Below are 21,691 nucleotides of genomic sequence, written 5' to 3'. Positions count from 1 at the left end.
TGACGCAATAAAAAGACGCTGTTGCCATGTCTCAGAGAAACAAGTAAATAGGTCTATAAAAATAATCCCAAAATAAGCGCATATAACAGGGGTCTGTAACCTATTTTAAATGAAGTGCCATGTTTTTATTTTCTAGATATTGAGTCTGCCATATCCAGATTAATTTTAATGACACCACATTAAAATAAAAAACATATTTTGATTGTCCACAAATATAAAGTTCTTACATCTTTTTAAATATTTTCTTGCACATTGTTATAATGATCATTATATATCCGCCTGCAGTCAGAGTTCATAGTTTTAATGAATGAATGTGATGCATTGTGAGCTGGTAGATCTGCTATTTTCAAAATGTAATTACATTTTTGTATTAGCCGTCCTTAGTTGGGCAAATGCATTCATCTGGGGATGCCTGACATGGGAATGTGCTGTGTGAGGATCACTGGTTTAAACAACATTAGGAGAGAAACCTTTAGAAACAAGAAAAGCAACCACAACTACCAATATTTACAAGCAATTTTACAGAAAAAGAAGCCGCTTATAATAAACAGACTTGGCAACACTCCAGCAGCGTCCCAGAGCCGCTCAAGTGTAAAATCAAACAGTGCTTTTATCTGCTTTTGCGTTTATGAGGTGCCTAGACCCACGTCTAATCGTTATGCGCAGGTCAAGGGGCTTAATAGCAAATTGCGCAAAGCGAAAATAATTAACATATGGACACTCCCACAATGCTAAAATATTCAGCAACGTCGTATTCCATATGTGTGTGCGTTCAACACGGGACGATAAGGCTTTCATAATACGATTGTGCGCAGAGCGAGGCCAATTTATGTATTACCACATGGTAAAACGCACCTTCAAAATCCAGCCCCATGTGTTCACGATTTGCGGCATTTTGTTTGAAACCGAGCACACTCCTGCGAACTTTTGGAAGCCAATCTTAGGCCAATCAGGATGGAGTCTGAGAAATCTGAAAGACCCGTTCCGTTGAATAGGCTCTAGAGAGACTGTGTTCCAACTTGCGTGATGTTTGGACAAAATCTGTAGGTGTACACTGTCCGAAAACTTGTTTTGCACAAAGCGGCCTCCTGGTGGCGCTATAACAGGCCGTTCTGGAAGCTTTTGAGCAGAGGTTCATCGTTGGCATCCAGGGAGTGTGTGTGCAAAATTTGGCATCGACCGGGTTAACGGTGCCGGAGATAAGCTGTTCACAGACGGACGGACGGAGTGCAAAACATACTCTCTCCCCATGCCTTCGCCCTGGTGGAGACAATAATAGGTCCTCACTAATAATCATGATAAAATGGCAGTATGGCACCATTTCTTTCTACTCAGTCTGTGTCTCATGGGAGGGTTGTGGGCAGTTCAGAAACCCGTCCACCAGTGACATCATCGTTGGGGAATCCAAGCTACTGTAATAGAAACTGCAGGCTTTCTAAGTTTCTAGTCCTGAAAAGTTGCAATGCGAAAATGGAAGCCATCGTTCTCACGATAATACAAATCTAAACATTTTTGTAAAAAATCTTGTCTAACGATGTCACAGGTGGACGGGTTTCTGAACTACCCACTGCCCTCCTATGAGACACAGACTGGGTAGGGGGGAAAATGGTGCCAGTTCATTATGATTATTAGTGAGGACCTATTATATGAAGATTATTGAAAAGTGGTGAAGTGGTCCTTTAAATAGTCAGATTATGTATTTTGATACGTTTGCTGCTACACACAGCAACAGGTCCCTGATTCAGTTTCCAGATGAAGGAAACAATCTCACAATAGCCTCCTCAACTCAATCATTAAATGCATATCTGTGACATGTGACATTTCTTGTGGCATTGACTCAGCACTATAGGGTGTTGCTCCATGTGACCACATGGGGGAGCAAAAGATTGTGCATGTCCAGTTGGTCGCTTAAGTGCTTGACAAAGAGTTAAAGATGGTGTGGGAGCTGTTACGTATTTTTGCTAATTCAGTATTTTTCAATATAACGATTTAATGCATTTATTATTTCGTTTCTTTTTGCTTGGTCATTATTTCAGTTTGTTATGTTGCAGCCATATGCTTTTATTTTGGAGGTGATGGGCAGTTTTGGGGAGCAGCTGAGGTTACTTAATTAATGAGCACACACAGTCAGTCAGCAGAGCACCAGGAGGGCATATGGACTTTTACCAGCAGGTCAGGGATGAACCTGAACACTTTCCATCTTTTATGTCTCGACCGAAAAGCTGAAAATAAACACCACTAAACTTCACCGCCTGTCTGGACAACGGCCTCAATCCTACCTCTGAGTAAGATTCGCTACCTGGTGCCCGTAGTAGTGGCTTTCTAAGTTTTATTGTTGGTGTAAATTAGCCACTACAGATGGGAGTGCCGTGATTTTTTTGCCACCCTAAAACATGATCATCAAACCAATCACCTTTGAATCAGTTGGATTTCACCAACCTTTAAAAGATACGTGTTTAAGAGAAAAGCAGGACAAAAGTGAGTATGAATTGCTACTGTATAACGCAAATATATATATTTTTTTCTTCCTTTCGTCCATCACACTTTCTCCTGAGACGTGAGTGGAGTAGATGCTTCGGCCTCCGGAATGTGAAGCTTGACCTCAGCAGAGACTCCATTCTTAGGACTGGATCCTCCATTCATAAGTTTGGGGTATCTATACGCATACAGTAGACCAGGAGAGGAGAGGAGAGGAGAGGAGAGGAGAGGAGAGGAGAGGAGAGGAGAGGAGAGGAGAGGAGAGGAGAGGACGAGCATGAGGACGGGGGGGGGGGGGGGGGGGGGCAGAGGGAGAAAGGAACAGAGATGATGAACTGTAACAGAATACAATCCATAATCCATTTAGTTACCAGTGGTTTTCAACTGTAAAAACCTCCAGCTGGAACCCGTAAGGGTCGATTAGGTTTCATTTTACACTCTCAAGAGTTAGAGATCTACTGTATAACGCTAGGGCTCCACTGGGCGCGTCTGCGTCGCGTCAGCGTCACCGTCACAGAATGTTCCCTTTTTAATCAATGAAGGGTGGCTCCACTGCCCGCGTTGTGCGTGCGTGCCGCGTGCGTGCGTCACCATTAAAATTGAACCGGTTCGTTTTTTGACGACGCAACGCGACGCAGACGCGCCCAGTGGAGCCCTGGCGTAAGGGTCCCTTTGTTTACCAACTCTCCATCATTCAGCTGGGGGGGGGGGGGGACAGACCACCTCATGGAACCTCCTCAAGGACCACTGGTCGAAAGCCCACTGCTTTTACTACAATGTGCCGATGGGAAAATAAAGTGTTGAAATGAACACAGACTGTACCCGTCGTTAGCAGGCGATTCTGGGAAGACGCCTTTAGCAAACTCCAGGAGGCGTCGTCTCGTCACGATCACGATCACGAACATGACGGAGGCGACGCCGCCGCCGACGACACCACCCCACCAGGCTAACGGACCGGCTGGAGGAACCTCTAGAGAGAAAAGGCCGAACGAGAGACCCAAGAGAAGACGATGAACAGAGAGTCCTCCTATATACGTGGTTTATTATACGACGCAACAATCAATAGCTTATATATATATACACCACTCAGTGACATGATGCACAGTTGCGCCCTTTTCACAGTTTTTGTTTTTAAGTTTGGCGTTGCAGAAGGACGTGCAGCTGGGAGGCGAGTAGATATATATATATTTTTTAAATATTTTTTTATCCCACGATTTTGTAACCCAGTTTTTCTTTTTCACCCAGTGCCAATTGTCTAATGTAATCCTGGGCGCTACACTTCCTCTGCCAACCTGGGGGGGGGCAGCGGACTGACCTCATGCCTCCTTCTATGCATGAGGAGTCCAAGCTGCTTCTTTTCACCTGACAGAGGGGAATTTCCCCAGCCGGACGTAGCGCGTGGAAGGGACACGTTATTCCGACCAGTTCCTTTCCCCTCCATCAGGCGCCCCAGCTGGCCAGGGGGAGGTAGTTTTAGAGACCAGGATTACGGCATGTTTTTTGTGAGGGTATCTACCCTAGGGGACACGGGGAGAACATGCAAACTCCACACAGAAAGGCCCTATCGCCAACCCCCGCCTCGGGTATGGGCACTGATGACGCGGAGGTGGGAACACGCCGCCAGTGCCCACAGCGTCCCCAGCGGGAATCGAACCCAGGACCTTCTAGCTGTGAGGCGACAGCACTACCAACTGTGCCACCGTGCCCAAGAGGCGAGTAGATATATATACATGTTCCGTTAATTACCGTCATCTGGCTTGTCCCCAATCCTGGGCACGACCTCAGAGGCATCATCAGCAGACGTGGACACTATAGTATATAGACAGAGAGACGGGTGGGGGATTCGTCTTGAATCCTACAAGAATTCAACCTTTCTGCTCTCTCTCTCTCTCTCTCTCTCTCTCTCTCTCTCTCTCTCTCTCTCCCCTCCCTCTCTCTTTCCCCATTCATTGTCAACTGGCGTTTACAAAACAAACATTGAACTAAAGACAAACTAAATGGCCCGGTAACCCATTCTGACCCGAGATCAGATTCTAATAAAATGTCTTCTATACACATCCTGACAGTTTTCTGAAAAAGCCATGCTTCTATGTCAGTCGTTCTTCGAGTTCTTCAAAAATAGCAGACCGAAAGTATACGAGCTCGTAGATCTGCTATTTTTCAATAGCTAAAGCATAACAATGCCAACACCAAAATGGGTTAAACCGGTGTATAGGAGCCCCTCAATAAGGTGTGCACGATTATGAAAATATGACCCATATCTGATGTCTGATTATTTGCAGGGTCATATCTGCCGATACCGACCGATTCCAATATTATCCCATTCTGAACGGGAACCCATTTTGGTGTTGGCATCATGTCATGCTTTAGCTATTGAAAAATAGCAGACCTACAAGCTCGTAGCGCGCCACCGAGTGGCGCGCTACGAGCTTGTAGGTTCTGCTATTTTTGAAAAATCGAAGAACGACTGACATTTTTTAGAATCTGATCTCAGGTCAGAATGGGTTCATCAGACCAGTGTGTGTCCAGTGGGAAACCTCGTATGAATCTGATCTCAGGTCAGAATGGGTTATACAGAGGACCACAGTGGAAACAAGGCATGTGGCCCGAAAGCCTGTTAATAAATAAAGTATTCAATCAATCGATAAATATACTCTTTTTCCCAAGAGTCTGTTTTCACTATACTGAATGACTTCTGAACGAGACGAGTGCACAGATTAAATGTACAATTTAGCCTTTGACGGTCACATTATTTATTCATCATTCATCACATCAATATCGGTGAAAATAATCGGCATCATTTTGAGTCCGATCCTATACCGAATTACCGATATGTTATTTTTATGGCCGATATTATTGATTCCGATATTCTACCGATTATATCCTGCATCTCTCTCTTGCGCTCTCTCTCTCTACACACACACACACACACACACACACACACACACACACACACACACACGCGCACACTTATGTTTACAATATGAACATGCTTTTATCGATCATAATTTATCAGTAAATGTATTGCCTTACCAACAAAGACTTGAACAGTGCATCTCTTATTGACTTCAGGAATGTAGCACGTGTAGATTCCTTCATCGGAGTGTGTCACGCTGGAGAGTTTGAGGGACACGTTGCCTTTCTTCAATTCATCCACGAAGAGGGACGTTCTTCCCTCGTAGAGAGGATTCTTCGCATTGTTAACGGCTTTCCCGTCCCTCTGGAAATGCACGTATTGGTCCGGCGGTAGGTCCGGCCTGGACCACTCCACAGCCAGGTCGGTAGCATCGATGTTGGGTCCAATGCCACATTGTAGAACAGCTTCGCCGCCAAGAGCTACCAGACATTTCCCTGATGAAGATAAGATGAGTTGAGATATGACTAGAAAAGTGTGCTCCATCGAAGCACAGGTCTCCGCCAGAACGTGTTGCCTATACCCAGGGCCACTGGCAAGGGGTGAAAACAGATAAAATACTAGATAAAGTGCCCCTCGGGGGGGGGACAGGTCTCCACCAGGGCAGGTCAGGTTGTGGCCTCCTGGTGGCGCTATAATAGGCCAATGTGAAAAGGGTGCCATTTCTTCTTACGCCTTGGATGGCAATTGTGTGGCAAACTTATTTTAAAAACAGGCTCATGCACGGGTCTGGGTGGGCTGAAGTTTGTATTTAGACCCAATAGGGCCTTTCATGTAACCATTTCTACATCCTATATGTAACATACTTTCAAATAATATTCACATACTTGATACATATTATTATTTAGCTAATAATTACTGAATGTAGCCAATACATTTATATTTTTGAAGATTGGCCAAGTAGTAAATTGATAGTAAATTGATATAGCGCTTTACATAGGTAAATTGATATAGCACTTTACATAGATTCATACACCGATGGCAGAGGAAACCATGCACCAAACCTTCACATCAGGAGCAATTTAGGGTTCAGAGTCTTGCTCAAGGACACTTCGACACTAACTCTGTTTATTCCTACTAACAACAACATTACATATTTACGGCAGTAGTGCTGACTGAGAGTTTGCACACCTGCTTATGTAATGTTCAGAAATATCATGTACAGCTCTACTTTCACAGGCATCATTCTTAATCTTTCCCTTTGCTCTCACTCTATCCTCTCTCTTCTCACGGAATACTAAAGAATTCATTGAGCGCACATGGAAAAAGAAGAAAGAATGCTTCACTGCAAATTGTGAATAAAACTGATTCTTCCACAAATATGCCCTGTGCAATTAATTTACCTCCATTGTTACAGAGCAGATTCAGACCTAAAATTAGAAGGAAGCTTGAGGAATGTCTCTTATCGTAGATCTCAAGTAGGTATATCATCTTCATATCTAAAGAAAGAAAGAAAGAAAGAAACTTAGTGTATCTGTAAACAAGAACATATGACATTATGACATATTATGACTGAGTAAAATGGTGTGGCTGTACATGAGCCATGTGTGCACTGCAGTGTATGAGGATCAACAAGCCTCCATATAGTGGCGTTAAAAAACATATAGCACCCTCTGACCCGTCATTCGTCCAAGCTCATGCCCACACTTTGTCACAGGTGAGCATAAGGAAGAAAGGAAGGGCAGGCCTCCTTACTGGAAGATATACCTCCCACATACCTATACGGGTGCTCATGGGACTATTATTTGCACAGTCAAAAAGAAAGTGCATCCGTTACGTCACATGAGCAACATTCGTGTAGCCTACATGGAGAGTCAGACTACCCACACAAGCAACAGGATCTCACTATAGCCCCCAGACTGAACTGGTCTGAACTGGTCTGGACAGCACAGATGCCCTTTGATGCCTGAGGCCGGATCTGGGAACGCCTTGCCGGGGCCTGACCGAAGGTTTTCTGAAAACCTTCAAATTCGTATTATTATTATTCTTTTTTTAAATGCTACATATGTATCCACACTTTTCCTGGGCTGTGTGTGCTCCAGTTCCTGTTGATTTCATTGGATATCATTGGTCATCTGACCAGTTTCATTGGCTTTCATTGGATCAAATCGACAGGAAATGGAGCACACACAGCCCAGGAAAAGTGTGGATAGCAATAGTTGATTAGACACAGAGCGCGCGCGCCGGCATCAAAGGTATAGAACAACATATAGGTTGCACCAGGCGTCAATGGGTTAAGGGTAAGGGCTGTTCTTTCTGAGGAGACTCAGGTCTTTTGGTGTGTGCAACACAATGCTGCAGATGCTGTTAAACCAGTCTGTAATGGCTATAGTGCCCTCTTCTTTGCAATTGCCTGCCGGGGTGTCAACAGCAACGGCGACTGCTCGTAATTAATTTACGACCCGTTATTCAGAAAAAAAACAAGACTTAAAGGGTAAGACCACCTTTTTTTGAGGTTTGGGTTGTGTAGTTACTTTGCCATGATGCAACTCCAAATGTGGACAAGAAATGAAAAAATACTGCTCCAGTGATTAGAAATTGATAATTCAAAATATGCTCCTCATTGACTTACATTGTAGCTAAAACAGCTCTCAAAGTCACTCTTTTAGTACGTAAACAAACACAAACAAAGTTGATTCAGACAATATAGACTATAGAGCATCACCAAAACTCATGTGGTTTTATTTTTTCATAAAAATGTTAGATTCCTGTTGATTTTACTATTTGAAGATCTGGATCCGGATCCACAGATCCAGTCCGGGTTTTCTTAAAAAAATAAAACTACATGAGTTATGGTGAGTATATTGTCTGAATCAACATAGTTTGTGTTTGTTTACGTACTAAAAGAGTGACTTTGAGAGCTGTTTTAGCTACAATGTAAGTCAATGAGGAGCATATTTTGAATTATCAATTTCTAATCATTGGAGCAGTTATTTTTTATTTCTTGTCCACATTTGGAGTTGCATCATTGCAAAGTAACTACACAACCCAAACCTCAAAAAAAGTGGTCTTACCCTTTAACAAGCTGGTGAAGAAAGCGCTCTCCAGCATCTGTGCTGGACTGGGGGCAGTGTTGAGGAGGTGGCGGAGCTGGGAGAAAGCTCGACGCTACCCGCTCGCTGATTTCTGACATACGAATGCGAGTGTTAAGATACTATTCTTCCGGTTTGAGGGAAAGGAAGTTCCAGATTGATGGTTATCCGTCCTGATGACTACAACAACACAATGACTAGTACAACACGACGTATAGCGATGTCGTCTGCTCCCGAGTCCCGAGCGGATCACACGGCAATCACACGAGGTGGAAAGCCTGCTGATGTGAGGTTTAAAGAACCACAATGGTCTCTCTCATGTGTTCTCATTATTACAACATGATGCCAGGCTTGCACATTAGCTAATCATGCTGACTGTATATTATGATCATGATAAAATATTTCCACATAAAACAAAAATCTAAGTGAGCTAGTATGTATGCGCCATAATATAGTTGATTTGCTCCTGGTCCGTCCTGAGCTGACCTTTTTTAACCCTACCTACACCATCCAGTTACTGTGTGGGGGTCCCTCTACTGTACCCTCTACTGTACTGTACTGTCACTGTACTGGCACACCCAAAATAATCATATTATACAGTTAATATGTGCGTGTGTGTTAGGTTGCCCACAGGTGGTGAAAAACAGCCGTGCTCAGACCCACCCAGCCAGCCACCCACACACATAGCTCCGTATAAAAGGCACTCAAAAGGTAATGTGGTTGCGGAGGAGAGGATGAGGAGGAAGCTGGAAGCCGTCCAGACAAACCCATCATGATCTCACTCAACCCACAACGATATTAGGCTGTTTTGATTGATTGATTGATTGATTGATTGAAATACAGTTTGCAGAATTGCAGAATTACAGTACATTTCAAGCACACACTCAATACAAAGACTGTTAACTGTGAGTGGACGACCCAATTAAGCATTACACTTGTTTACAAGAGGGTCCACCATGTATAACACGCTTAATTAGTGACTTGACTTCTCACTTAGTATTTGTACACTGTCAGCGCTAACAGTCAAGAGATAACTCCATGGGAGCAGTGGTGATAGTGCTGGCGATGCACTGAACGCGCACGTTCATTTAATGCGCACGCAAACGCAAAGAGTGTCAACAAACAGCACACAATTTGTGCCTTTTCAAATAGACTCCCCCCACAAAACAGACGTAGGCCTACTGGCGGAGAGCTTGGGTCTTACGGATATTTGTATTGCAAATTTCAGGGCAGTGTTCTCAAACTGAGATGCATCATGCAATGGTGGTGTAACGTCAGCAGTGCATCAACATAATGCTATGGCTGCAACTGCAAGCCTGCAACATATAATGTTCGGTCAATCAAACTTAATTTTTATAAAGAAAGGAGGCTTAACTAAGCAGAAGCTTATCATTCAGTAATAGTGTTTGGCAGGTCCGCGGTCAGCGGTGCACTGTGGCGTGCATGAGTGCAGACACTGCAGAGTGGCAGTCAACAGGAGCAGGACAACAACTAAAGGCATTGGTTCTACCGCCCGTCCAATCAGATCAGAGACAGGCAGACGCTTAAGTTGACAAACAAAAACAACAGCCTCTGCAAATGTATAATGTTATTGTTCGAATGTTTTCTGATCGGTTTATTAAGCCAAGGTGAAACATGAAAAATATGATAAAATTGCCACGCTTGAATTATCCTCTTTCAATCTGCCGAGCTTGTTTTTCATAAAAATCCACGTTATGCGCTACTTTCTGTCAATAAATTCTGTGCATGTGATTCTTTTTCTAAGTGTTGCAGTTTGGATGCACTGCACTCGTAGGAAAACTTTATTAAATAAGCATGTTTCGACCTATACAGGGTCTTCATCAGGGCTGACGGTCTCATGCAGTGTCTTACCTGCTGCAGTGTTGAAGTCCTGATGTAGGTCTGGAGAGACAGAGGTCAGAGGAAGTATAAAGACAGCTCAACGGTCTGCTTGTCCTTTCATACAGTATAGCTTACACAGTCTGCAATGCCTTCAGTAGGGGGAGCCAATTCACAAGAAGTCAGACCATTTCTTGTAAATGCTCCTCTTGTAAATGTCCGGTTGGTTGGTTCACAAAGTGGGGTCCGTGGACCCCCAGGCGGTCCTTGAGTGGGCACCTGCAGGGGGGTCCCCATGCAAAAACAAGTTAATAGGGCTATATCATCTCAAATCGGTTTAGCCACGTACTCTATTTAGCTGATCTGCAAGGATCTACAAGGTCACAATGCATGACACAACAGCTTGTAGATCAGCTTTTTAAGGGACCAAGCAGTCCCATATTGTTAAAGGACCAGTGACCTGCACCACTTCACCACTTCTCAACATCTCTTCAAATTATTGGTCCTCACTAATGATCATGATAAAATAGCACAATTTGTTTCTATTCTGTGTCTCATATAGGAGGGCTGTGTGGGCAGTCCACCATGAGTGACATCCTCGACGGGGAATCCAAGCTATAATAGAAACGGCAGCCAGGCTTTCTATTCCTGAAAAGTTGCAATGCGAACATGCAGGAACTTAGGAAGCCATCGTTCTCGCGATAATAAACATCGAAAGCTGCCTATAAAGTATCCCTAAGTAAATAATGCTTAAACGGTTAAACCTAACCGTATTCCTAACCTTAACCTCAGTAAAACTATATGCCTTAACCTAACCCTATACCTAAACTTTAACCCCAGTAAAACTATGCCTAACCCTAATGTGCAGGCCGGGTGAGTGATGACGAGTGGGGTGGGCGTGTCTCTGGCGGCAACTTGAACTTCAGTGTCGCCAGAAGAGCGCTATAGACCAAACACTTCCGTGAGGAGGCTGCAGCAAGCCGAGTTACTCGCAACGAGAGAGAGAGTTATTTTTTATTTCAAACCTTATTCTCAGTAAAACAAAACAAAGAATACATGAACCGTAGGCACCAAGCCCGGCCGTTCATTCATATAGAACAGTCTTGTCTGGATTTAATCATCAATGTATAATGTTCTCCAATCATTTCTAGTAATCAGCCTTTATTTATACCTCGTCTCTCTAACTCCCGCTCAGTGTGGCTATATAGACGTGTGAAACATATGGACGGAGTCCGTTAAATACACCCTGCTTCAAACTCCACTGAACTATAATGGCTGATTCACTGTGGTTTACCGCATGTGCAAAGAATTTAGCTCTGCAACTGCACTTCCTTTTGAACAGTCGTTAGGCCATTCATTTCATGGTCACCTTATTTACGCAACATTTTACTGATCATTATTTCTATTCCCTTGTATGACCTTAACCCATTATGTTATACTTGAGCTATTGAAAAATAGCAGATCTATAAGCTCATGTATATCTTGTAGATAGCTTGTAGGTCTGCTATTTTTAACAAATCGTGAAAATGTGACACAAATCTTCCCTGGAACAGCATATTTTCAGATGGGGGGGGGGGTGTCGGGGGGCCAAATACATATCATTCTGGGGGTCCTTGACATGAAACAATATGAGAACCACTGACATATAGAAACACAGGGTTTTCAGAAAACTGTCATGATTTATAGAAGACATTTGTAGAGTCGGTCTCGGTCGAAATGGGTTGATGGTGATTTCCCCTTTATTCTCTTTTTTTAGGTTCTTTAGTATTAGTTATTGTGGGGTACAGATCCAGGCCTTCTCATGCCATACCGTATCACGGTATCAGTAGGCTATAGCAGCTTGAACAACACACAAGTAATGAATACAGAGGACACACAAGTAATTAATACAGAGAACACACAAGTAATTAATATAGAGAACTAAAAGTCAGCAGTATGAATAACTTCTGTATTCTTAAGTGTGAGCGAGCAGGAAGGAAAGGGCGTGAATTAACATATTGGTTGTAACCTCCACTTCTCTGTTTAGTTGGTGTGTGTTGTTGATCTGTCAGTAGGTAGACACACTGGACTGGACAGACGATCTCTAGACAAGTGAGTATGTCTGAATTATACCTCACCGTAACTTAGCAGCAATGATACTTTAGCTGATATAATCACTGACAGGCTTGTATCTTATATACTGATACATGTTTGACAAACTAAATTAAAAAGACTAAGTTTCTCCAGTCAGGCCGTCAGCGCTGCGCCCTGCCATGTCATTCCTGCATCCGTCACACTGGCACTATGACTTTCTTTATGTACCTTGTTTTTGGCAGCATTTAGAGTTGTAGTCATATAGTCATAAACGTGACCAAACATCATAAGATTTTAGTCGACTAAATCTACAAGGTCACAACGCGACGCAGCGTGCGTTGTGAGCTTGTAGATCGGCTATTCTCAGCATGCAACTAATTGTAAAATGACGTTGGCCTATACTGGATCTCTTGTCCACTAGTCCCTTCCTAACATTTTATAGTCTAGTTTTTATTTGTTGACGAAATTGTCAGTATATTTAGTCTTAGTTTTAGTCATCATAGCTTAATTTTTATTTAGTTTTCGTCAGTGGAAAAAGGTAGTCGACGAACATTTTCCGTCCTAGTTTTAGTCGACGAAATAAACACTGTATGATATTTATTCTCCATTCACATGTTATACAATCCATTGATAATCTGCTGCTAATGATGTCTCTTACTTACAAGAGACTGAGCTACTCTACATAATTTCTTATTTATTTATAACACGTTATAGTAAATGTTATATTGCTTGGCTATTTGACATGTACTGTATACCATTTCACTAGCATTTGTGAGACTTGGTAAAATATGTATTATTTACTATCTTATATCGTATTACAGAACAGAGAGTACAGTAGTTTAACAGTAACATGACTAGTTGGTTGTTTTCATTGCAGTTTGATGCTGTGGGTCAGTTTTCACCTCAAGATACCATGATGTTTCTAAAGAAATTCAGTGTGATCCTGGACCTTCTGCTCTTGGTACCTGGTGAGGACAGTTTGAAATGGTTTCAACACACATACGTACAGATAAATGTATGAAATATTGAGTTAAATATTACCTGATATGATGAAAAAATCACACCCGTGTGAACTGAGTGGTGCAACTCCCCCCCCCCCCCCGCCCTCTCTGCAGGCAACAGTGCAACACTATCTCTCTCTCTCTCTGTTTCTGGCACAACAGCGCCACCTTTTCCCCTACTGGTACTCTAAACATTGGGACACACTGTAGTCAGTCACATAGCCACATAGGTTAGGACATTGCTGTTCCTTGGAGTGGTTGCACCACTCAAACAAGAACAATCATAATATTTACCAGGGTTTATTTTTTTTGTCTTGTACAGGTGTCTGTAATGGTCAGCAGGGCTGGGGAGTGACCTACACCAGTCCACCTCCATGTGTCCTCAGAGGATCATCAGTAGATATTGGATGTTCATATGACTACCCAGATTATCAGGCTGTCACTCAAACATGGTGGTACAAGAACGAGAACAAGGACGAAGAATTCCTTCTCCGTGGCTCTGGACCTCGAGATCGTTTTCAATACATTGGTGATTACCGCCGCGATTGCACCCTGAGGATCAAAAACATAGAAGACAGTGATTTGGGAAGTTATTACTTCAGGTTTCGGACAACAGATGATGCGTACGGGTCCAGTGACAATAGCTACACACTACCTCTATCTCTGTCCGGTAAATAACAGTACCGTTTTAATCTTTCATGAAATCAAAATCAAATCTTTCCTGACAATCTCACCAACCATCTTGTTTTTATTCTTCTGATCAGGACTGACTCTGACTGCACAGCTTACGAATGGTAACACTGTGTCAGTGGGGGGAGAGGTGACACTCTACTGTTTAATGTCTTGTGAACCAGTACCACGTCCACCACTTGTCTGGTTTAAAGATGGACGACAAATACCCAACCCAAGATTCACTGCCAAAATCCAGGATGCTGGGGGTTACCAGTGTGCTGTTGAAGGACAAGAGACAAGGAAGTCTGCCGCTGTGAGGTTGGATGTGCAGTGTGAGTTTATATGAGTTCATGTGAAGTCTTTCTCTGTCTGAATCTGTTCCATTCTGTCTTTAATGCATTCAATTAATTAATTAATACAACAGCACATTCAAAGAATAATCATATTCAATGAAAGCTGCGAGCAGTGTCCCCTCATTCGTACCTTTATCCACGACAGGATGCATAGTATCCACTGTGCTGTTTCTTCACAGCAACATGATTCCAAACATAGTTTGTGAAAATACAACTTACAGGCCATTCTAGCTATGACTATGGTTCATGTTGCCAGTAGTTGGTATGATAACTTTAACGAAATATTGACACTTAAATGTCTAGTTGCATGTGGTAATCTAGTTACAAAGTATCCCCTGTTTCTTGACAAAATGTGGAAAATGATACAAACTCACGAATTTGATCGCTTTTCATTATTTCAGTGTTTTATTTACACTGGGGTTAGTTTGAAATGGATCTGATTATCCTCTCTATTATATATTCTTTCTCCAACAGATGCTCCCAAGAATGTGGTTTTGTCAGTAAGACCACAAGGAGATGTTGTCAAAGGAAGCTCCGTCACTTTGAGCTGCAGCAGCAGTGGATCAAATCCACCCATCCAGAGTTACATCATTCTCAAAAAGAACAACCCTGCAGTGGCTCAGAAAAAGATGTTTACCATCTCTAACATCCAACCCAGTGACAGTGGAACATACTCCTGTCAGGCAAAGAACATCATCGCTACAGTCACTTCACCTCGAGTCACTCTGAATGTTCACTGTGAGGTTTTCATTTCATTAAGATCAAAATGATATGGCATTATTTGCTTGATTCAAAAGCATTAATTAATATTGTCATTGCTCATACCAGGAACATAAAATATTGTAACGTATATTTGTGTAAACAGAGCTTAATATTCCTCCACAGACCCTCCAGAAAACACTTCAGTGTCAGTGAATCCACCAGGAGAAGTGGTTGAGGGCAGCTCAGTGACTCTGACCTGCAGCTGTGACGCCAACCCCCCAGTAGACGACTACACCTGGTACAAGAGCACTGGTTCCAGCTCCCCGTTGGTCCAGGTAGGGTCAGGACCGGTGTTTTTTCTGGCCTCTCTGCAGTCGTCCCACGCTGGACTGTACGTCTGTCACACCAGGAACTCACTGGGAGGAGGAAACAGCTCTACCGAGGTGCTGCTGCGCTGCTTCACAAGTGAGTAGACAGAGGAAGTTGCGTGCGTGTGAGCGTGTGTGCGTGTGTGTGTGTACGGTTGCAATGCACGTAACGAGAACCGTTTGCCCCACCGACTTCACATTCGACACATGCATTCTACACCCGCACAGCTAGTGCAGTGCCCGGTATCGAGTCGGTCGGACCCACGGTTATCCAGAACCACCACAAAAGGCTCTGGTCAGGCTCTGCCAGTCAGTTTACAACGGGTATTATTTCCCAAGTTGCATCGTTCTCAAGTAGGCTGGTGACCGACAGGACGTACAGGTCTAGTAGTAAGAATGATTGTAATAACATGTACTTTACAGTCTGTGTAACCAGACAACTATAAGGTCACATTCCCACCTAATACTTCGGTAGACTCGATGCAAATGGGCGGAGAAGTTGGGATTCCTGCACATGTGTGTGTGTGCGTGCGTGCACGGTGCACGTGTGCACACGTGCGTGTATACCAGTATATGTGATGTGTGATTTTCAATGATGCATCCTCCCTACTTTTAGCATAAATTCAAATTATTGAAATTAATTGAAATTGAAATGACTGACATTAAAATAGATTCACAGCTCTTAATGTGCGTCTAAGAGGAATATGTGTCTCATTATTCTGCTGCAGACAACAACCATCCGGACACTTCATATTTCTACGCTCTGATAGGCCAATCAGTCGGAATCTCCATCTTTCTGCTGATCCTGGGCCTGTGTCTCTGGAAGAAGTGCAAAGGTATGTCATTAATGTCCAGGCAGCCATTTAGAGAAGCAGTAAAGGCTTCCCATACACAAGGAATAATCAATGGGGGGCAGGTCATTATTGAGAAATAAACCCTGACATGGTGATTATTAGACCCCAACGCGAAACAACCTTGATGTAAATGTATGCCCAAAGTTAGCAGAAATGTCCACATGCTTTCAGCTTGTAGGAATTATGAAATAAGTAAGCAAGCCTTGCCGAGCCATGAGGCCCAGGAGCCTATCTCCTGTTAATGTAGCGTGAGGCAGCTTGATGTACAAGTACACCCCCTGGACATGACGCTAGTATGTCACAGGGACTTACCCCCAATCCAACCCTTGATGCTGAGTGTCAAGCAGGGAGGCACTGGGTCCCATTTCTCAGAGTCTTTGGATCGAACCCCGACCTCCCAGTCTCAGGGTGGACACTCTAACCACAAGGTCACTGAGTTGATAGAAGAAATATGAAATGCATCACATTATTTGAGTTATTATATCAGTGAGCAGAATATTCAAGGACTACAACTGATACAGAACGCATGCAGCTGCCAGGCTCCTGACTCACAAAAACAGAAGTGAGCACATTACAGCAGTCCTAGCAGCCCTTGGCCTTCACTATACCCGTGGGTTTCAGAATAGATTTTAAGATATAGCTGCTTGTTTTTAAAACCCTAAGGGACTGATCGTTATTTATCCACCAGGGGGGGGTGGTGCAGATGTGATTTCATTTTTTTATTTTACCTCATCCCCCCCCCCAGCCTCCAAATATTTTTTCGGGACCCCCCCTCAGGGACTGGAAGAATATATATGACCTCCCCCCCCCCCCCCCCCCCAACACCATAGACCATATTTATTTTATATTCACACCAACAGTATAGCAGCATAAAGTAAACGCTGATCGTTTATTAGGCGGCGGCCGTCTGGGGTTCATTTGGTTCCATATCCGTCATTACATTATGGTCAACACTCAACACTGATGATATGCCATTGCATTCTTCCAACTAAAGATTTAAATATGAATCTGGCAGCTTCGAAAATAGCATACGCAGACCTACAAGCTCACAACAACACGCTGATGACGCGACGCAAATGTATGAGCCTAGATTGGCTATTTTTAAGGTGAGCCTCGTGCGTAAAGTCATTCTAGCCAAGCTGCCAAGGCAGTGGGCACCCCTCGCCTCTGTGCCCATGCCCAGGATGATGAAAATGAATGAATGCTAAATAAATATGTCACGCAGTCGCATACCATAATACTACAGCGTCATGCTCCACAGAGAAAAGCACAATTTGCGCAACACCAACGTTCAACTGCCTGCTCGGCTCATTTAGCCAGCCAGGCACCACCAAATAGTATAACTCTTTCTTTAATCTATTACAACCACATACGCAGACAAAAGTACATGGCACCGCGGACAAAACACAAGTAGGCTACTAAACTTGTGGCTCATTTCCATCCGTCACACAGTCAGGGACCCTGCTGAGGATTTGGTCCACTGTTTACCCTCCTACTGCATATATCAGCGCTGCATGCAGATCGGCTATTTTTCCGTTTGTGAGGACGCACACATGAGTGCGCGTTATTACGCGGCGGAGCCGCGGAGATTTTATTTATTTATAATGCGTGTGAAATCAAATGGCATGTGTGGCGTCACTGGCGTGGTGCGTGGTAAAGGGTTAAATTGCGTGACTGTCACACTCAAAGGGTGAGACATGGCAGCCCTGGCTACTGTGACGCACACACCAACAATCCACCATTGCAATGCGAGTGCGCAAAGATGCACATGATATGATAGCTGCATGCTTTTAGACCAGCCCTACCGTATTCTGAATGAGAATCTGTCTCGCCTGCATGCCACCATGTTGACGATGCGTTGTCCAAAGACGGTAGAGTCTCTTCCATCAAAATGTTCCATGCCCATCAACATAAAGCCCCAACATTATTATTATTGTTGCAGCGGTGCTGTCAGCCTGCTCCTCGCCTTCCTCCTCTCTGACCGACAACACTCGCTCTTTACAGCGGCCTGCTGCTGCTGGCCCACAATTCAAACATCGCGGTTCATAGCTTGAAACATTTTTCGCTTTTTCTACTGGAAATGTTATGAACGCAGAATCAATCTGTCCCGCGCTGTTTTGAAGTGGGTACACGTCAGACGTAAACTACATCAGCGGCCGGGGGAGGGACCTTTGCTGGTAGAACAGAATCAGATCTACAAGCTAACAACGTGTCACCAAGCAACACGTTGTTAGCTTGTAGATCTGTTCTATTTGCATGCGCAGTTGCGCACACATGGAAGATACCAAGTACACTCGCCACACAGGGTAAACTTTATATAGATATATGAGTGAAACACTATGAAAAACAAAATAATCAAAACATTTTTTAAATACAAAATTCAGCAAAATAAAGTTGTACAACCTCCCCCAAGCCAAAATAAAAATAAACATATCCCCCCCTCAGGCTCAAAAAATAGTTTAATGACCCCCCCCCTTTTTTGCACCATACCAACCTTTGATAAATAACGATCAGTCCCTAAATGGTCAGGCTCCTGCTTAAATATCTGTGATCTTTAAGCCGTTCGGCTGTGAGAAATGTGAAGATGTACATACATACTACTTACTGAATGTGGCCTTTTTTTCCTCTTTCTTCCAACAGATCCATGTTGTGTGAAGTAAGTAAAGCATTAATTGATCTTTGTATGTCGGACATGGCTTTAGATTCCATACTCATACATACTGTCTGTGTGTGTGTGTGTGTGTGTATATATATATTTATTTTGTATTTATTATTTTCCCCTTCCTTACAGACCCATTCAGCCTCAGCAGACCAATCAGGGCTCAGCTGGACACCAGCAGACCAATCAAAGTGGGTCTTCTGATGACACGTACTGCCCACTGCGACACGGTCAGTCTTTGAACCAATCATGTTGCTTATTAAGAACACGTCTCTATAGAGCGTCGCAGTCCCTCCCCCTTTCAGAACAACGAGTGGCCCAGGAAATGAATCCCAATGCATTTTTCCCATAGGCATTTCAAAACGTATTTATTTAAAGACCTTTTAAGCGTTGTACGAAGCCAACTCTTGTCGTGACAAATCATGACAACACACACAATATTTTGGACCAAACAAATAATTACAAAGAAGAAAAACAACAAAAAAAGTGTTGTAACCTTTTTTTCTACTTTAAAATTCTTTGTTTTGCCCGACATTTTTTGTTCGTTGTCATGATTTGTCACGACAAGAGTTGGCTTTGTCCGCGGCGTAAACGTCTTTAAATAAATACTTTCTGAAAAGTCTATGAGTAAAATGAACAGGGATTTATTTTCCGGGTCTCTCGAGGGGGCGGGACTGCGACGCTCTATATGGGTTTAAATTCAAATTGTTTAATGTAAAACATTAGCTGGCAATAAGTCCATCACCGTAATGTTTTAAATAAAATAAAAATAAACAATTTGTCCACTTAGGCAACACGAGTGTCTATGACGTACTGGATAGATCTCATCACGTTCCAATGGGTACAGTATACTGTTTAAATATATTATCATGTCATACTGTTATTCTTTGTTGAGCAAATTGCCAATAAACAGATAATCACTATATGATTTATTAAGCTGGAATGAGAATTGAACTCAATGAACTCTGGCAACCAATTGAGAGATAAAAACAGTTCACATGCATCAAACTGTTGGCCCACATTCTGCAAAGCTTCTAATCAGATGATTTCAACTCATGTTTCAGTCACACGCTCATCAAGACCTCAACGTGCAGCTGATGCACCTTAGGCCTATGCAAATGTCAGAAACATCAAAGAATCAACATAAGATGAAACTCTTTGATAATGGAAGTGGAGGTAATGTTGAGTGTATTTTATTTGCATGTCTCAATTAGTCAATTGCCTCCATCTTTTGGGACTTAGGCACCTGCTCTTTTGCCTAAGTGCCCCCCCCCCCCCAAAAAAAATAAATAATGCCAGACTGTAAAAATAGCTGTTATCAATATTATATATTTTATTGTTTACATTGTTTTTTTTCTGGGCCTCTGCCCTCTCAGTGCTCTCTGGGACAGAGTCACATAGACCAGAGAATCACAAGTAGATTGAAGACACCTGTTAACTCACACTTGATGATTTATATCACCTGCTGTTCATGGCCACTATGGTTTCTCATGGTCTAGATCTAGTTGACATTGACTGGTTAATGTTTGTGTGATGTTTGCCAACTTGATGTTCTCATAGTACTTGATGTATTACATTTCAAATGAATGCATGATACCTGATTGGATTGCATTGTTGTTTATTACGTGGCAACAGGTGCAATGCCTTTTCTGTGAATTTCCACATCTTGTGACTGTTTGTAATTGTATTAATATATCGTCTGTTATCCACATGTCACTGCACACGCACAAGTCTAATTGATATCGCACTGTAGTTAAATAAAATGGTTATAATTTGTATGTGACTTTGTTATATTAATCAGTATTAAACAGGAGGTGCAGCTGGCCCTCGGTACCCTTTGAAAAAGGTTTGGACACCCCTGGTCTAGACGGTGCCGTGTCATTAGTCAGAAGGTTCATTGTTCCGAAATTACTATCCCTATCTCTAACCCTAACCTAAACCTAACCGCAAGCACGGGAGCAAACCTAAACCTAACCGCAAGCACGGGAGCAAACCTAAACCTAACCGCAAGCACGGGAGCAGCTGTTCAGACTAACGGGACTTCGGATCTATGGGCAGTTTCCGGTCTAGACTAGAGGAACACAACAGGCTCGATTCCCGTTCCTGAACGTCTCACCCCATCTCTCTCTCCCTTTGTCCTGTTCATCTCTAGTGTTCACTATCAATTAAAAGGCAGAAAAGCCCCCCGAAATATCTTTAAAAAAAAATTATAAACTACTGCGACATAGTAGAATGTGCGTCTAATTTTTAAGGTTTTGTTCAGAGATTAGACGGCCAATACTGTCAATATAGCATTGTCTTTTGTTACTCAACTCCTATACCTCAACATCCCCATCTTCAAATGAGTCCAGTACAGGCAGGAACTGTTCTGCTTATGAGCAGATTAAGTATGTATGATGTGCATTATAGTTACCGCAATTTATGACTGTTTTGTTTCTTTGTACAATGCAAAGTACTTCTGATTGATTGATTGAATACTGTATCAACACGATTACTGACAGTAGTAGGTTTAAACCCTATAATTAACACCAGATGCTTTTGATACTTAAAAGTTTAAAGGGAGTTTAACTGTCTTCCTGCCCTCAATTTATCTTAACCGCAGTGCATATTTATCTGGACAGTACAGTACAGTACAGTACAGTACAGTACAGTACAGTACAGTACAGTAATCCCAGAGGTGACATTACTTCTTTGCATTGACCCAGCAGTGTGCTGCTCCAAGTCACCACACGGGGGAGCAGTTGGG

The 21,691-nt window shown here is 43.0% G+C and overlaps 2 protein-coding genes across 4 annotated transcripts; one reads left to right on the top strand and one right to left on the bottom strand.

Moving 5' to 3' along the window:
- Positions 1-614: 614 nt before the first annotated feature.
- On the bottom strand, positions 615-10,382 carry LOC308319746 (butyrophilin subfamily 3 member A1-like). Of its 2 annotated transcripts, none has more exons than XM_080769926.1 (6): positions 10,297-10,382; positions 6,736-6,831; positions 5,512-5,829; positions 4,225-4,287; positions 3,301-3,448; positions 615-2,656 (listed from the first exon to the last, which is right to left on the bottom strand). In XM_080769926.1, the coding sequence occupies exons 2-6, from the start codon at positions 6,827-6,829 to the stop codon at positions 2,539-2,541; spliced, it is 741 nt and encodes a 246-aa protein (XP_080626052.1). In that variant the 5' UTR covers positions 6,830-6,831; positions 10,297-10,382; the 3' UTR covers positions 615-2,538. The 2 variants fall into 2 exon arrangements, with proteins under 2 accessions (XP_080626052.1, XP_080626053.1); XM_080769927.1 differs by having other exon boundaries at positions 6,763-6,831.
- Positions 10,383-12,307: 1,925 nt separating this feature from the next.
- On the top strand, positions 12,308-20,214 carry LOC308319813 (B-cell receptor CD22-like). 2 transcript variants are annotated; one of them, XM_080770005.1, is made up of 11 exons: positions 12,308-12,354; positions 13,214-13,304; positions 13,660-14,007; positions 14,102-14,341; positions 14,837-15,100; positions 15,248-15,529; positions 16,161-16,268; positions 18,927-18,942; positions 19,078-19,175; positions 19,736-19,786; positions 20,010-20,214. In XM_080770005.1, the coding sequence occupies exons 2-11, from the start codon at positions 13,250-13,252 to the stop codon at positions 20,051-20,053; spliced, it is 1,506 nt and encodes a 501-aa protein (XP_080626131.1). In that variant the 5' UTR covers positions 12,308-12,354; positions 13,214-13,249; the 3' UTR covers positions 20,054-20,214. The 2 variants fall into 2 exon arrangements, with proteins under 2 accessions (XP_080626131.1, XP_080626130.1); XM_080770004.1 differs by lacking the exons at positions 19,736-19,786; positions 20,010-20,214 and having other exon boundaries at positions 19,078-19,686.
- Positions 20,215-21,691: the final 1,477 nt, after the last annotated feature.

The sequence above is a fragment of the Protomyctophum bolini genome (assembly GCF_963924005.1).
Source record: "Protomyctophum bolini genome assembly, chromosome: 8".
Classification (NCBI taxonomy): Eukaryota; Metazoa; Chordata; class Actinopteri; order Myctophiformes; family Myctophidae; genus Protomyctophum; species Protomyctophum bolini.
Note: the sequence above shows the minus strand (reverse complement) of the source record. Positions and strands in the feature narration are given on the sequence as shown.

Coding starts and splice junctions, on each gene's coding strand:
- LOC308319746 (XM_080769926.1), bottom strand. CDS start 6,829: ATGAAGATGATATACCTACTTGAGATCTACGATAAGAGACATTCCTCA. Junction 5,830..6,735: donor TCTGCTCTGTAACAATGGAG/GTAAATTAATTG, acceptor TATCTTCATCAG/GGAAATGTCTGGTAGCTCTT. Junction 3,449..4,224: donor TGGGGACAAGCCAGATGACG/GTAATTAACGGA, acceptor TTTTCTCTCTAG/AGGTTCCTCCAGCCGGTCCG.
- LOC308319813 (XM_080770004.1), top strand. CDS start 13,250: ATGATGTTTCTAAAGAAATTCAGTGTGATCCTGGACCTTCTGCTCTTG. Junction 13,305..13,659: donor CCTTCTGCTCTTGGTACCTG/GTGAGGACAGTT, acceptor TGTCTTGTACAG/GTGTCTGTAATGGTCAGCAG. Junction 14,008..14,101: donor ACTACCTCTATCTCTGTCCG/GTAAATAACAGT, acceptor TCTTCTGATCAG/GACTGACTCTGACTGCACAG.